The 17,638-nt window shown below is 47.3% G+C and overlaps 1 protein-coding gene across 11 annotated transcripts in view; it reads left to right on the top strand.

The window, feature by feature from the left end:
- DELE1 (DAP3 binding cell death enhancer 1) overlaps positions 1-17,638 on the top strand; it is a 71,436-nt gene that overhangs the window by 2,650 nt on the left and 51,148 nt on the right. For 10 of the 11 annotated variants that reach the window (XM_059733273.1, XM_059733274.1, XM_019500684.2 and 7 more), the window contains exons 2-6: positions 1,384-1,510; positions 2,553-2,676; positions 3,373-3,508; positions 3,974-4,117; positions 8,090-8,145. In XM_059733273.1, coding sequence (XP_059589256.1) covers positions 1,384-1,510; positions 2,553-2,676; positions 3,373-3,508; positions 3,974-4,117; positions 8,090-8,145 — 587 coding nt within the window. The remainder of the gene's footprint in view (positions 1-1,383; positions 1,511-2,552; positions 2,677-3,372; positions 3,509-3,973; positions 4,118-8,089; positions 8,146-17,638) is intronic. The other variant, XM_019500682.1, reaches the window with a different exon arrangement.

The raw sequence follows: 17,638 nt of genomic DNA on the forward strand, positions 1-17,638 counted from the left end.
CATCAGACCAGGAAGGAGGCTCTGGCCAGTAAGGAACCCAGGCAGCTGTCTTCCTGTCCCTCATCTGCACTCATCTCCAGGCAGAATTTCACTGGGAAGCGTCCACTGGATTCTTGGACTCATTCGAGGAGCAGTGAGCACTGACTGGTGTTCCCCCTCACTGTTTGGTGTTCCCCCTTGGAGCAGTCATTATTAACCTTTAACCCACACTTCTGTCCCTGTTTTCACATTTGTTGTCCCCTGGTATCACTTAAGCATGTAACGACCACTCTAAAAACAAGGAAGCTTAAACTGTGGGCCTAGGCTTCCAGTTTTCCTTGCATAATAAATAGGGCTAGATCAGTGAACATGTAATAGAAGTGATGAGCACAGAGCCAGTGGCAGGTTTGGTTGGAACAATATAAGTTATGATGGAACAATATAGGTTATATAGGTTCCCAGTATCTTTTGCGAGTTCTGTGGGGATTTTGATCCAAGAAACCTTCAGTGATTCCTTCCTCCCCCCATAATTGCTGTCTCTGCAACCCCGTGTCATCTTGACTGATATGTGGAAGATATAGCAAGAACATTTGTTAACGTGATATTATCATGTCTTGATGTTGCAATGCTCCTGTTTTTTTCCTGTAAAATAAATACTTTAACTCCACTCCTTTAATTTCGTACCTCAGTCTATTTGGTTAAATTTCCAAATAAGGATGGAAAGTATGTGGGAGAGTTGCATGCTTTTCAAAATGGTGTGATTTCTAGTTGCATATGTCATTCTGAGGCACTTGGGAGGTTAGGAGGGTTCCAGACCAGCCTCCTGCCTGCTGTTGCTCTTGGTGTTCAGGCTGTTTGGGTCTGTGTGCTCTCGGAGGCAGTTGCCTGCAACCAACCACCTAGACCTCAGTTACGACACAAAAAGAATTACTTGGATTCGTGTTCCATGGCAAAAGCTCAGATAGGTTTATTGTCTTTTAGGATAGTATGCTAATGGATCTGTATAGTAATCGGCCCGACTCAGCAAAACTGTCCATACAGTGGTAAGCAACTCATTACAAGCATGGATGCCCACTAAGTCACTGCAAAAGGGCAAGTCTTGCAACCCCTGTGCCGACTCTTAATCTCTGTCTTTTAGGTGCCCCATTTTTGCTAAATAATTGTCTTCTTGCTAAGTACTCTGTTCCTCCTAAAGAGAGTAGAAAACAGGGTTGTTTTCAGCGTATGGAAAAGAGTGAAGCCCTGTGAGAGATGGTAGCACAGACACCATGGTGTAGCCAGACCCTAAGCACAACCTACTTTACGGGGGTGGCCCCTCTGCACTCAAGCTGTGTGCCAGTGTGTCTGCATCTCTTCCTTAGAATTATCAACATATTGATCCCTTCTCCCTCTTATCCTTTACAGCCTTTCATCGTCTTCAGGTGCTGAATGTTTCTAGTCCTCTCCATGGGATCCCACCCATCACAAGCAGTGAGAAGTTCCAGAGCAACACCTCAATGCACTGCACTGGATGCTGTCTGTCTGAACAGAGGTGAAGGTGGAGTCTTTTTATGTGGTAGACAAAGGGTTAGCATGAGCAGTTCATACAGCATAGTACCTAGGCTGAGAGCAGAAGGGAGCACCAGTGAACCAACAGATGGGATGTTGTTGTAGTCTTTGATAGCTTTTCCACCTGTAGGCTTTTGGAATTAATGTTGCCTGAACTTCTTAACCTGTAGCCAAGGCAAGAGCTCAACAGGGGAGCCTCAGAGTTCTCAGAAAAGGTTTGCTCTTTTGAGTTTGACATAAGCATATCATCCTCATGCCTTAGCCAGTATAGGATACTAGGAGAAAACATGACCAGCTGGGCTCAGCACCCTGGGTATGCTACTGTGGCCCTGTAGCTACAAGCTTCCTGAGATACTAGTTCTGGATCTTCTGATCTGTCCTGTGAGACAGAACACCAGAGTGATGAGCAGGTTTTGTTCTGAGCCCAGAGACAACGTCAGGTTTTATCAGCACAAGCTTGGTTCTCCCTATGTTTGCAACGCTTATATAGAGGCAGGGTGGGGAGATAGTCTTGAAACCCTGTTTCTGCTAGCTCTGCCCCTGTCCCTGCAGCTGCCTGAGAGCTCCATGCTTCCAAGAGAATGTAATTGTCATCTGCTGTCCTGCCACAGTGCTAGCTCATCACATGCTTAATTGTATGCCCATTTATGAAGATCAGGATCTTAGGAACCCATTATCACAAATTCCAGACTTTGTATACCGGATATGTTGTTAATATATAAACCTTTGTGGCCCTCTGACCTTTCAAGAGAATTGTATTCTGAATATTTTAAAAGCAGTTGTGTTGAAAACTTGTATTTCTTGAATTCTCACACCAAAAGACCTTTGTCTTCCCACCGCTTATCTGGCAGAGTAATTTTTCAGGCTAATTGAACTTTTTCCGTGTGTATGTTGAGAAGTATACCTAACAAAAGAAAGCTTCAGCTAACCTTAACCATAGTACAAGTTGAGTCCTGTTATCAAGACAGCTTATTCTTGTCCAGATACGTATGAAATATGGGTTCCTGGTGTTGTTTCTTTTTCAGCCATTATTTTCAGTCACCTGACTGGCACAACAGACAGCACCAAGATGGCTGGAAACAAAAGCGTGGAAAACATCTACTTTCTAGCTTGCTCCCTCACTACACCATTCTTCATTCCTTAACTTGGGTGAGGAAAAGTCTTTTCTTGATGGTAGCAAAGTAGAGAGAGCTGCTGCTGGAGTCAGGGAGGATACTTTTTGTTAGAAGGTGGAAAGCGACAGCAACAACATTCTTCAGGAGTATGAACAGGGAAGCTATGGCTGGAGGGCTGCAGCTGGAATAGAATAGGCATGAGCAGGGAGCTGGGATAGAAGGGAGAACTGGCCAAGATGCCCTGTGGGAGAGTGGGGAGGATGCAGGAGCTAGAGTCTGTGACTGGCAAGCTGTGTCTGAAATACTCTATAGCAGGGTTGTCCAGTTGGTGTCCTGTGGGCCATGTGCCAGCCATGAGAGATTAAATTGTCGCCCTGGGGCTCCTGCTCTGCCAGAGCTCCCCCTATCACTCCAGCTGCAATTCTCTCCTTCAGCTGCTGTTTTCTGCATCTGCCTTATGGGGCAGGACAGTGCAGTGCAGCTCAGGAAGCAAATAGTGAGTCTGGGAGTGTGCACTGCAGTGGTAGGAAAAGGTGCCCACAAGGTGTAGCAGCAGCCTGGGGGCCTGCATAGTGTGCAGCCCCCAGCTACTTGGAAGGTGGACAGCCCTGTTCTAGAGAAAGAAGGGCATGACATAGCTGAGACAGGGGTCCATGTGGAAGGTGGGGTCCTGTAGCCTGCAAGGGAAGAGGTTTTCCATTGTTCTTGACTTATTTCTTCCTTCCACCAGGGTACACTGGCTATATTTGCTTTGCAGTTGACATGGCAGATCCCATGGCTGAGTTCTGTGCCAGTGGTAGGGAGAGAAAACAAACCACCCTGGCTGGATAGTTTTTACTCTTCATTGCTATGCCATCAGCACTCAGGTCAGTTGTGCCTAATGGTGGCGTGGGGGTGGGGATGGGGCCCAGGTATAGTTTCTTAGATAGGGACTGCAATAAAGGGGCTCAGCTCTCATCTCTGCATCTGGGCAGTAGTGCTGCCCATGTCTCTTGTGTAGAAGGCATTTGTCACGCTGAAATTTATGACTAACTGGCTGTGAAGTACTCTGGACTGAGGGGAGTCACCTTTCTGCACAATGTGTTATTTTGCCCTAGTTTCTGCATCAACTGGCCCAGCATCCCATGGCTGGTTTTCTTGTTTTGTGCCCTTCTCTCTCTGCCCTCCACCCCACATATAGAAATGGGAAAAACCTGAGCAGGTTCTCAGATGTGGGTCAGCAGGGAGAGGGCTGAGATGCTCACAGATGAGAGGGGGAAATTCCAGGCTTTGTTCTGCAGATACCATCATGTATGGCTTACAGGGACTAACTTTTATACTGCTAATTTCAGTGCTGGCTGCAGCTCCAGCTAACTGTCCCAGTGGCCAGAAGGGGCCATGCTTCCTGCTGGCAATGATACCAGACATAGCACCAGAGAGTCCATCACCTGGCATCCCTTTGGGGCAAGAAGTGGATTGTTGCTGCTCAGAAATGGGTATGAGCCAGCACACTGCAGGACAGAAAGTCAGAAATGCCTTCTGTGTTTAAAGTATTTTCTGTGGGAACAGAACAGAAGCCTCAAGGGGTTGGGTGTTTCCTAAGGATGCAGAAGGAGCCCTGAGGGGGGCATCTCTTTGGTGCAGGAATTAAGCCTGACAGCAGGCATGTTGGCTGGTTAGCACCAGTATGGCCTTATAGATTAGGAAGCAATGTCCAGTTAAGGTTTCTTTATTGCAGCAAGAGTGTTGGCAATTAGAAAAATACAAGAAAAAGCCAAGTGTATCATTTGGGGTCTAAAAAACCTGTCATAATAATCAGTTTATGCTGCTTTAGTCTCTCACTAAGACAAGGAGCCTCTTATACCAGTTAAAGTAGCATTTGAACTGTTCAGAACCCCTAAACTGGGATACATATACCCAACTTGGCTTTTTCCATCATGGGATGTCATTCCAAGAAGGATTGCTAGGAAGATACGGGAATCTGACAAAGAGGGAAGAGCATCTTTGCAGACAGGCTTGCTAACCTAGTGAGGAAGGCTTTAAACTAGGTTTATTGGGGGATGGAGGCCCCCCCACCCCCCAAAGAAAAATCACTATTGGTGCACCTATATAAATGATTTGGATGCTACAAAAATGTGTTGTGTCAAATAAGGATGAAGGCAAGGCTGTAACATCCAATGATCACAATAATTTGTTAAGCTGGCCCTCATCTAAATAAAATGATTTTTAGGATAGCCAAATGCAGACTATTCCTACTGAATAGAAAAATTGTACAATTCTGGAACACTATGACCCTGTCCAGACGCTTGAGATTTATTTCATATGCAACATTTATAGAATTTCATGTGCTTTAAAGCTCTAAAAAGTAAGTGGACACACTGTGCATAGTACTATATTGCTATAAATCAGTTCAGATCATATCATAAGTGACACTGGACAAAAGATGAACAATTCTGAAGTGCTTCAGGTAGCACTTGTCTCCTGCCAGAGCAGGATGGGGAGTTGCTTAGGGTTAATATATTTCCCATTTCGAAAAAAGAGAACACCTGTCAGGGAGGGGGTGAGGGTAATGTGATTGGGTGGGAGAGGGCAGTGATATGCCTGTGCCCTGCCCCTCACTCCCAAGCCACAATCCCCCCAGCCCTGCTGCTGCCCCTCATTCCTGACCCAGTCCCCTGCTCCCCAGACCATGCTAGTACCCTTCCCTCCCCCAAATCCCTGTGGATACCTCTCACTCCCAGCCCACAGCCCCCTGGCACTGATTGTTCCCTGCGCTCCCCATGCAGAGTCCCTCAGCCCTGTTGGTACCCCTCACTCCTGACCCACAGCCCCTTGCTCCCCCCAGCCCTGCAAGGGTCTCCTGGCTACCCTGCCCCTGTGAGCACAGGCACTGGCACAGCTTGGTCACACAACTCCCTCGCTCCCTTCCCCCACTGTGAGGAGCAGGCATCTCCCCCACCCTGCTACAGCCCAGTGCTGGGGAAAAAACTTTGATGCCGAGCAGAGCAAAATCCCAAATCCTAGACTTTTTTTTTTTTTTTTTTTTTAAATCAGTAAGAACTTGGATGGAGATGGGAGGACCCAAAAAGAGGAAATTAGTGCTTTGCTGCCCTTCCATTGCCCTCTCTCAAACATGTAATTTATGTTAGTAGCTTGCCACTGGAGCAACAGGGCCAGTTTGGTATGGATTGGAGAGGCAAACATGCTCAAAAAAAAAAGGGTGAAAACTATGCCAGATATGCACATGAACTGGAGAGAAGAGCCAGTACATCATTGTGCTGTTCTGTGAGAAACTGGAGGCTGGGGAGGCAGACATCTATTGTCTGCTCCCACTAGGAATGCAACTCACCCTAAACTGACCTCCCTGCAGTTGCAGAAAGTACTGTAGGATCTGACACCCCGGGGATCTGGCACATCCATTCAGCCATCCTCTGAAGCCTCTGGGGAATTGTGGAACAAATCTTGGGATAACTGATCACCTGCTCCCTAGTTATGAATCAGCACAGTAGCTTTGGACCTGGTACATCTTGAGGTGCTTCAGCTGGAAGAGGCCAGTACATTTGTAGAGTACTAGTGTGTTCCAAATTAGAAGCCCTTCTAATAAATGTTGCATTTAAAGTACTTCATGTACATCTGTCCATACCTTAGGACAGTGATCGTTAACCAGTTTGCCATTGAATGCCTTGAAATCCTTTCAAGGGTACTGTGGGGTGCCACAGAATATTAGCTGTGGCGTGTATAAACTTATAAGGTAAACCCACAGATTTCAAACAGGAATCCTTAATGTTAAAAACATTCTAATCTTTTGTGCTCTTTCTGGGTTCTTTGTACCAGAAGAATTGTTCCTTTTTTTTTTTTTTTTTTGACGAGAGAGAGAGAGAGAACTAAAAGCTAGCATTTTCTGAGGGGACCCTCGAGTCTGAAGAGATTGAGAGCAATTGCCCTAGAGGCATAGTAGAATAGCAGATAGTCATGATGTGGCAAAAGAGCTAAGCCTTGGATGTATAAAATGAGATAGTAGCAGTTAGGGGTAGGGAGGTGATTTTACCTCTCTATGCAGCACTGGAGGACTAATATGAAAACACAGGGCATACCTACACTAGATATTTGCTGCAGAGTAGACCAATTAGTTCTGCAGTAAACATCTTGTGTCTATACGTGCAACTCTGTTAGGCCATAGAAAACTAATTATCTCTGCATCAGGATAGTACTTGTAAATCCTCCTGTGGAGGTTTTGTTTGTTTGTTTGTTGTTTTTTTACTTTGCTGCACCACTTGTAGATGTCAACGTGGCTGGCTGGAGCATGAGGGTGCTTCAGTGCTGTCTGCCAGCTAGCCCTGTACTGGAGCACTCTTGTGCCCTAGCCAGCCCCTCCGCAGCACGTTGAGCCAGGTCAGAGCAGCCCCAGACTGGAAGACCGACTCCCCCAGGCCCCCCCGTCAGCTGGGGCTGCTCTGACCCAGCTCAGCCTGTAAATGCAGCACCCAGGAGCAATGAACTCCAGTGCAGTATGCGCCAGTTTTTATTGCTGCGTGCTAATAGCATGTGTAGACATACCCACTGTGTATAATTCTGTCTTTAGAAAGTGGATACCAATGTAGAAAAATTGGGGGTAGTGTAAAAAAAAAAAAAAAAAAAGCCTCCAAATTTTGAGAGCTGCAGAAAATTCCTTAGTGAGAAATGTAAGGCTCTTAGCCTCCTTAGCATCTCAAAAAATGATAAAGGGGATTTGATCAGCGTTTTGGTTCTTTTAAAAAGGGAGACAAAGCCATGTACAGAAGTACTGTAATCCAGCAGTTCCTAAACTCTGATAGATTGTGCACCACCAATTTAAAATGATACAGCCTTAAGTACCACTAGCAAATTTGTCATATAAAGTACATTAGTGATAATAAATCTGTTAATGTGTACCACTGACGAGTTGTTTGGGTACCATTGGTGGTATAAGTACCAGATGGGGAACCGCTGCTCTAAATCCAAACAGAAAGATGTCACAAAAACCAAGGACTGGAAGTTGAAGCCAGGCATATTAAAATTGGAGATGGGGCACACATTTTTGACAAAGTAGATGAGTAACCATTGGAACAAACTACCCAGGGAAATGGCAGGTTTTGGTAGACTTCTCATTTCTCTATATCTTCTAAATCAAGATTACATATCTTCCTGGAAGATGGCCTTTAGACAAACAAGTAACTGAATCAGTGCAGAGGTCACAGGTTGATATTTAATGGTCTGTGATATACAGAAGGTCAAACTAGATGATCTCATGTACCTTCTGACCTTAAAATTCTATAACAGATCACTCTAGCAACTCGTTTTATAATAAAACTTGTGTGTTCATCTCTAGAGAAGGGGTTGTAGAATAGTGAGACAAGGCTAGAGCGAATGGGAGGGAAGAGCAAGGTAATATGGAAAAGCAGCATTGCTGGTCTGTCAGGCCCATTACAAACTCTAATCTGTCTTTACAGGGGACCTCTCATTCCCAGATTGTTCCAGCTTCAGGCCAGCCCACTCCAGCAAACAGGTATATTAATCTTTCATCTACTCTTTTGCAGCTCTTTGGCTTTAGAAAGAGTATGGTTGAAAAGCACCGTAAGTAATTGCAAAGCACCTAGTACAGTATTAGCAATATGGCTGTGTCTTTAGGGAAGCATGCCCTTCCCCCCCTTAGCCAGAGAACAGGAGAGTCACGGGTATGGTACTTGTGCCCCTTTACTTAAAGACAGGCTGCAGGATCTCTGCAGTAACATTCTCCACCCTTCTCCCAGGAGTTAATACACATGCTACATGGTGGCTTTGGAGAAAACTGCAAAGAAGGGCCAGCCAGAGACCCCAACTGGCAGCAGCAGACTTTTGGCCATGCGGAGAACTTTCTGCAATTCTGACTGGATCTTGCTTATGCTGTTCTGAACATCTGCAGCCCTGCTCTCAAAAATATGCTTTGATTTCATGAAGATCCCTTTTCTCCTCTGCTTAGTCCCCTCCCCCTGCTCTTTACTTCTCTTTCCATTTATTATCCACTCCAAAAAATAAGGGTGTTAACATCCTATTTGTTTCATCTTGTTGGTCACTGCTGGTATGTTCTTACCTTCCCTCCATCCCGTGTCTGTTTATAATATATTGTTTTTATTGTCTGACAATAGAGATTAAGGTAAAAATGTAACTTAGCCAGCACCTGTGTTTTCAGAATACGGGTTTTCCTTGCTTTATACTGTCCATGCATTCCTGGAAAACAGTGCATAACTCAAATTTGCATAAAGGGAACCCATTTTAAGAAGCAACAAATAGGGATGCATGCCAAGACCTGGACTGTACTGACCTCCAAACCCATTTCTACTACTGTTACAAGACAATTTTGGTATTCACCAACAGCAGACAGTATACACAAGAAAGGGCACTATCATAATGGTAATGGCAACTACAGAAATGGTGTCACAAATGGGTGAGGAGCACAGATCCACACAGGAAGCTATATCTTGGTGCACGTCACTCCCACAATGCACTGCACAAAGCAGCTGACTGTAGGCTTCCACCACACTGACTGCATAAGAGTGAATTTACCTCACAGATAATGATTTTTTGGTATAAAAAGGCTCACTGCATAAGAACGAATTCACACATACAAAATCCACATAGAGCAAGGGAAACCTGTACTTGGCGTTATGGCATGCAATACATTCTGAGCACATCTGCTACCTTCAGTTGCAACTGTGAATACTCAACCTTTTGTGTATTAAACTCTCAAGTTTCTGGGTCAACACCCAAGTCTCATGCTGGGCATCCAGAATATGAGAATCTGAATTCGCGATGGCCTTTGAAAAGTATAGTTTAAGTAACTTGCTGATGATGGTGACGCATTAAGTGTTGCAACAGTCATATGTTAGAAGCATGAGGGACAGAAAGTCAGGGACAGGTAGACTGGCCAAGGTCAATAAGACCTTGAGCGCCTGGTCATCAGCATCCTGATGATTTGTTGGTCTTTAAAAGCTTAAAGGGCTGCCTTCATTTCTTCAGTACTGAATTTTCCAGAAAGGTGAGCATTGGGACCCAAGTCTTTCAGAGCTGTTTAACAACTTTATCTGCCAAGTGAATTCCTTATCAAGTTTGATGTAGAGGCCATTACACACAAGTTGAACTGCTATGGCACCAGGTTTGTATTTGTTTACATAGATTTCATAGACATTAGGGCTGGAAGGGACCTCAGAAGATCATCGAGTCCAGCCCCCTGCCCAAAGGGCAGGAAGTCAGCTGGGGTCATAGGATCCCAGCAAGATAAGCATCCAGTTTGCTCTTGAAGGTGTTCAATGTAGGCACTTGAACCACCTCCGGTGGCAGGCTGTTCCAGACCTTGGGGGCTCGGACAGTAAAGAAATTCTTCCTTATGTCCAGCCTGAAATGATCTTGTAGTAGTTTACGACTGTTCGACCTAGTCGTCATCCCTAGGGGCGCTCTGGTGAACAAACGTTCCCCCAGATACTGGTGGTCACCCCTGATAAACTTATAGGTGGCCATCAGATCACCCCTGAGCCTGCGCTTTTCCAGGCTAAAGAGCCCCAGGGCTCTCAGCCTGTCATCATAGGGTCTGCTTCCCTGACCTCTGATCATGCGCATGGCTCTTCTCTGGACTCTCCCAAGCTTCCCCACATCCTTTTTGAATTGTGGAGCCCAAAACTGGACACAGTACTCCAGCTGCGGCCTCACCAAGGCCGAGTACAAGGGAAGAATGACGTCCCGGGATTTGCTTGAGAAGCATCTATGGATGCAAGCCAGCGTTTTGGTCACTTTACTAGCCGCAGCATCGCATTGCAGGCTCACGTTCATCTTGTGGTCAATGATGACCCCCAAGTCTCTTTCTTCCATAGTGCTAGCTAGCGTAGCACTGCCGAGCCTATAAGGATTTTGCGGGTTTTTCTTCCCAAGGTGGAGAACCTTGCATTTATCGGCGTTGAACACCATCAGATTCTCGTCTGCCCACTTGCTGAGCCTGTCCAGGTCAGCCTGGATCACCTGCCTGTCTTCTGGTGTGGATGCTTTGCCCCAAAGTTTGGTGTCATCAGCAAACTTGGCCAGTCTGCTTCCGATTCCAGTGTCCACATCATTAATGAAGATGTTCAACAGTATGGGTCCAAGGTCAGAGCCTTGGGGGACCCCACTGGTCACAGGACACCATGATGAGTGACTTCCATCAATTACTACCCTCTGGGTCCAAACACGGAGCCAATTTTCCAGCCAGTGGATCATGGAGGACCCAAGGCAACAATTGGCCAGTTTCTCCAAGAGGTGATCATGGGATACCAGATCAAAGGCTTTTTTGAAGTCAAGATATATGACATCAATCTCTTCTCCCTGGTCCAGGTGATAGGTCACCTGGTCGTAGAAGGAAATGAGATTGGTCAAGCAAGACCTACCCGCGACAAACCCGTGCTGGCTATCCCTTAAGATGTTGGCATCGGCCAGTCCATTAAGGATGGTCTCTTTAATAAACGTTTCTAAGATCTTCCCTGGGATAGAAGTCAGGCTAATGGGCCTATAGTTAGCCGGATCCACTTTCCTCCCTTTTTGAAGATAGGCACCACATTGGCCTTCTTCCAGTCTTCGGGCACTACACCAGAGCGCCAAGAGTTTTCAAAGATCCACGCTAGAGGCTGGGCTATGATGCTCACCAGCTCCTTGAGTACCCTGGGGTGAAGATTGTCAGGGCCGGCTGACTTGAAGGTATCCAGCTTCTCAAGATGTTCCTTCACGAAGTCAGGAATGGAGGGCAGGGGATCACCCTCATGCCGTAGCGGGCATGGGCATCCCATGGGACTGATGAAAGACCGACGCAAAGTACCCATTTAATAGGTTCGCTTTTTCCTGGGCATCAGTTGTCAGTTGCCCCATCTGGTTCAGCAGGGGTCCAATGTTGCCCCTTTTGTTACCTTTTGTTTCTTTCCTGTAAACTGGTTTATTTTCTGCCAAGCTTTCTAGCTGGAGTGTGAAAAGTTACGCAGACTCCAGTGTTTCTTCTCATCAAGCTTTTATTACTGTATCTAAACAGCTGATGAGCTCTGTTGTATCATTGTTGGCTTGTTCTGGCTCAGCTGAAATGAAACTTTATTAGTAAACTGTTGGCATTTATCATCCCAGCCAGGGATATCATTTTTCCTATACCCTCTGGGGATACTATTCTTGGCACATCTAAGAAGGATGTCACAAAATGCAGTGTAAAAGCATTCACAGCTTGTCACGGCAGGGTCCTACAGGAGGGCCGTGATCTCCTTAAGGCCCCTTTCCTCCATGCCAAGTCAGCCCAAGAGCACCCTCTGATTCTTGCCTGCCACGTCTTTGCTGTTTAGCTAAGTTTGGGAGGCTGCTTTACGTCGTCTTGGACACGGTTCATTGCGACTTCTGTCCCCGTGGACCTCCGGGCCCCTTGTGAGTCTTGTCCTGCAAATGGGTGCTTTGGGGCACCCTAGCCTTAGGGGCTATGCGTGGCTCCAACCACCCCTTATACCACACCCCAAGCCTTGCAGCTGGAATAGACGTTGGTCTGTCAATATACACTCGCCCTCTCTGGGGCCTCTCCGTAGCGCTGCCCTCTCTCAGGGATCCTCTGCAGTGCCGCCTTCTCTCTGGGGCCTTTGCAGTAACGCCGCCTTTCTCTCCAGGGCCTTCTCCACAATGCTGCCCCTTCTGATAATACTGCCCCCTTCTCTGGGGCTCCTCAGTACTGCTGCCTTCTCCTCAGGCCTTCTTAAGTGCTGCCCCCTTCTCTGGGGCCTCCTCGGTAAAGCCCCCCATCTCTCGGGGCCACCACACTGCTACCCCTCTTCTCCGGGGCTCACCACCGTGCTACGCCCTTCCTCAGGGGCTCGCCACGCCCGCACTGGGGCTTCTCAATAGTGCCCCCTCTCTGGGGCTCACCACACCCGCACTGGGGCTTCTCAGTAGTGCCCCCTCTCTGGGGCTGGGGTCTATACACCCCGTACGCCGCGCCCTCACTGGCGCTGGGGTCCCCACGCTGCTGTGGGTGCCCTATGAGGCCTCCTCCAACCCCTAATAGCCTCACCCAAACCACCGGTGAAACAACAACAAAGCAAAACACAAGCCCCTAGGCTGTAACATAACTTAAAGCCGCCTGGCTAAAACCATGTTGCTCAGACATCTTAGAGCTGCCATCCTTTACTCAGCTTAAGCTGTACCTGTGGTCAGGCTTCTTCTCGCATCCTGGCCTAGGAGGTCCTGCCTCTCTGGCTGCTGGCAGGGAACTTGCTTGGTCTCATCTCCTGGGCTTTATAAGAGCCTGGCCCTGCCCCTTACAGCCAGCTGACTGCTGGCAGGTGTGGGTTGTTTGCTGACTCCAGTTGCCCTGGCAACCACCAGCTGGGCTCCTTATTCCCTCACTGCTAGGGTCCCTTCCCTAGCAGTTTCTCCTCCTTAGGAGCAGGGCACCTCAGTGCTCTGCAACACAGTGTTCCATGTGTTCAGCAGTGATTCAGCAACAGAATTTGTATCGGTTCTGAATTTTTCCCCACCTAGCTTTGTGAAAGCTCCACCTAAGTAAGGGGCAGGCAGAATAGGACAGCCCACCAGGTACTTTCATCCAGCCTATGGAGCCCACCAACAAATTGCACCCCACCCAGCCCTTCCACCCATAAGGGTGGGAGCAAGACACCTATGGTTTATGGAATATACCTTTAAGGGGTGAGCAGTGGGATGACCCAGTCTCTCCCCCTGATGTCCCGTGGGTGTGGTTTGTGGTGAAGCATAGTTGTAGTTCTCCCTGTTGCTGAATCCTGTTCCTAATAAAGATAAAGCTGTTTACCACCCCACCAATCTCTGCTGAATAGTGACTCAAGGATAGAACCCCAAAGGCATGGGAGTCTGAGTGAGTGCCCCACCCCTGGAACCCAGTGGCACAAAGTAAACATTATATGGGTGTCAGAAGTGACCCATCCGTCAGTGGAGTCACCAGCAGCCTGATTAAGGGGGTTACAGTTTTCATTCAAAAGAGAAAAAAAAAAATGGAGCATTTCAAACCTCCATCAGCATTATCCTTTACTGGAAATCTTGGGGAGAATTGGAAGAGATGGGACAGAAACTTTGATTATACCTTGCAGTCACAAAGGCTGAGGAAGAGGCAGAGGATTATAAAATTGTAGTCATAGTTAACTGCATTGGGGATAAAGCCCTAGAAATTTACAGCAACATGAAAGGGGTGTTTGCAGACCCTAACAACAAAACCCTTAGGAGGTGCTTACAGCATTCAAGAACTACTACAAGCCCAGAAAAAAAACCAAAAAAACTGTCTTTAAACGGTATCAGTTCTGGCAACTTGGATACAATGAGGCTGCAGCCATAGATGATTTTGTTACAGAGCTCAGAAGCAGAGCACAGCATTGTGAATTTGTACTTGCTGAGGATGTTATGTTGAGGGACAAAATTGTCTTTAGCATAACTGACTGCAAACTCAAAAGATAGGCTTCTGGAAAATCCCTCCCTCACCCTAGTGGCGTGGGAGAAAACTCCCTGGAGTTCGTTGTCTAGCTGCATAGGAATCAGGTAACACGAGTAAAGGCTTTTACTGCAGTTTATTTGCTCGAGCAAATGACCATAAGCCAGCAAAGAGGCAAAATGGCCTCCCCTAAAGGGTGGGGCATTCTTTTATACTTTTTACAATTAGGCAAGACTACAGGGTTAACAAAAGCAATACTTGAGCGGTGCTTTACAAATCTTTGTAACAGCATATTTCTATTAAGCTGAACTAGCACTTTTTAAAAGCTAAAAGTTAAGTAACAGTAACATTATGATATGTTAACAAAACCTTGCACAGTAGTAGATACTTCTTAAGGACACAATCACTGTACTTAGAACAATGGCTTCTTTGTCTTATCTTGCTTCTTGCTGTAGCTGATTTTCCAGCACACAGACACAGATCCACTTGCTGCATTTTACTCAGAAAATGCTTAACACAGTTAAAATGATTACTTGACACAAGCAAAAGCTTAGCTATCATTCTGCCTTGTGGTCAGCGGCATTGGTAGGCCACAGGTCATGCCTTGTATTCAGCTGCAAAGCTAATACTTCTTAATAATCCAAATTATTGTTAACCTAACAGTATGCTATCAGAAAACTATTCTATTTCAGGGTAAGAACAAACATGCTCACTACAGCTCCAAAGTCTGTAGAAGGAGTCAGTACCCTATATATGGGTGCAATGTCTGCAAAGCAGTACTCACAGACCTTTGATAACCAGAAGGCCTAGTATAGCACAGTCATGATTGCTGGCTTGCTAGTTGCTTTTAAGTTAGATACTGGAACAGAAGCAAACACTGTCCCAGCAGATGTAGCAAAGGCTTTGCAAGGAAAAGTATGGAAGACTCCAGTTCATGTTACATGGGTTGCATTTGGTGGTACATGCATCAAACCACAAGGTGCAATCATTGCACGCTGCAAATCTGACTAGGCTGAAGTTGGTTCCTTATTCCCGGTCCCTTATTCCCAGTTCCTTTTTCAAAAAAAATCTAGACCCAATAAAAACTTATTATTAGTGAATTACACATTCCAAAGAGACAGAATTTCATTAGCTATGCATATGTACTAATTAACATGTAAAATAATATCCCACGTCAAGTACAGAGCCCTAAACAAAGGTCAGATTAGGATGGGATTGTGGGGCAAATACTTCTTGGGCCACCCCAAATTGTGGCGATGCCACTGGGTGACTGTCCCAAAGAACCATGACCCACCCAGCCCAAAGCAAGCATGGTTTGGCCGTGCCAAGCTGCCAACTAACAGCTCCCATGCCCACTATACTTAGTATAATGTATAATGCCTTGAATAAGGAACTGGCTTTCGGGCTGGGATTCTGGCTAGAAATTCTGCTTGGGCTACACATCAGAATACATCTGCGCAACCGGGGAACTGTCCTGGACATCTGTGACTAGAGACTTGCCCGGCCCAAAGCACGGTTTGGCCGTGCCAGGGTGCCAACAGACAGCACCACAGCCACTGTGCTAAATCTATGGAACTGAATAAGGAACTGGATTATGGGCTAGGATTATACCCAGCAGTCTTCTTGGGCCACCCCAGACTGCACCTCTGTGACACTGAGGGACTCTCACGGACATCTCTGAACAGAAACCTGCCCACCCCAAAACACCATTTGACCATGACAGGGTGCCAACTGACACCGCCCCCCCTGACACTGTGCTAAGTATATGGAACCGAATAAGGAACTGGATTGCGGACTGGGATTATACCCAGAAATCCTTCTTGGGCAACCCCAGAACAAATCTTTGTGCCACCAGGGGACATTGCTGGACATTTCTGACTAGAAACTTGGCCACCCCAAAGCACGGTTTGGCTGTGCCCACCTGCCTACAGACAGCACCCCAGCCACTGTTCTAAGCATAGGGTCTTGAATTAGGAATCGATACGTGGGCTGGGATTAGAGATGGAAATGCTTCTTGGGCCACCCCATGCCATGACTCTGCAGCACCGGGCCACTCTCCTGGACACCTCTAACCAGAATCTTGCCTGGCCCAAAGTGCAGCTTGGCAGTGCCAGGTTGCCAACTGACAGCCCCCCATTCCCACTGTATGAAATGCATTGGCTTAAATAAGGAATTGGTTTTTGGGCTGGGATTATACTTAGAAATCCTTTTTGGGCCGCCCCATGGCATACCTGTGTCCCCAGAGGACTCTCGTGGACATCTTTGGCCAGTGACTTGCCCAGCCCAAAACACGGTTTGGCGGTGCCCAGCTGCTATCTGATAGCCCCCCAGCCACTGTTCTAAATATAATGGATCGAATAAGGAACGGTTTTTTGGGCTGGGAGGGATGGAGGTGCGAGTAGAGCGGGGTGGGGGGAGGGGGGGCATGGGGCCAGTACCTGCGCCCTTCTCCCCACACCCCAGAGTGCGGTTTCTTCATGCCATGCCCACTGCACTAAATATACTGGCTCAAATAAGGAATTTATTTTGGACCGCCAGTGGTAGAGTCCCTGGATGGCAGCTTTGGGTGAGATTCCCTTCCCAAGTGACATGACTAGGAGGGAGCACACCAGGTTGGTTTGCCTCTGACTGTGACTGGCCCCATGCCCCCCCTTTTCCCATCCCGCTCTCCCTGCATCTCTGTCCCGCTGCTTCAGATCTGAACCCAAGCCACCCCCCCCAAAACCGCTTCAGGTCCAACCACACTCCCCTCCTCCCTCCCACCACTTCAGGCCAGACAGTACTCTGGTCGGGGATGCCCAGGAGAATTGCCCAGTGCCACAGAGTCATAGAGTAGGACGGCCCAACAAGGACTTCCATGTCTAATCCCAGCCCAAAAAACAGTTCCTTAGTCAAGCCATTATACTTAGAATAGTGGCTGGGGGGCCATCAGATAGCAGCAGGGCATGGCCAAACCAGGTTTTGGGCTGGGCAAGTCTCTGGTCAAAAATGTCCAGGAGAGTTCCCCAGTAGCACAGAGGTAAACCAAGGAGTAACCCAAAAAGGATTTCTAAATATAATCCCAGCCCAAAAGCCAATTCCTTATTCAAGCCAATGTATTTCATACAGTGGGAATGGAGGGCTGTCAATTGGCAGCCTGGCACCACCAATCTCTGCTTTCGACCAGGCAAGATTCTGGTTAGAGGTGTCCAGGAGAGTGGCCCAGTGCCGCAGAGTCATGGCATGGGGTGGCCCAAGAAGCATTTCCATCTCTAATCCCAGCCCACCAACCAATTCCTAATTCAAGACCATATACTTAGCACAGTGGCTGGGGTACTGTCTGTTGGCAGCCTGGCATAGCCAAACTGCACCTTGGGCTGGGCAAGTCTCTGGTCACAGATTTCCAGGACAGTCCCCCAGTTGCGCAGAGGTATTCTGATGTGTAGCCCAAGCAGAATTTCTAGCCATAATCCCAGCGTTCCTTATTCAAGCCATTATACTTAGTATAGTGGGCACGGGGCTGTTAGTTGGCAGCCTGGCATGGCCAAACCGTGCTTTGGGCCAGGCAGGATTGTGTTCATGGTTCTTTGGGACAGCCCCC

This window comes from Alligator mississippiensis, chromosome 9 (genome assembly GCF_030867095.1).
Source record: "Alligator mississippiensis isolate rAllMis1 chromosome 9, rAllMis1, whole genome shotgun sequence".
Classification (NCBI taxonomy): domain Eukaryota; kingdom Metazoa; phylum Chordata; order Crocodylia; family Alligatoridae; genus Alligator; species Alligator mississippiensis.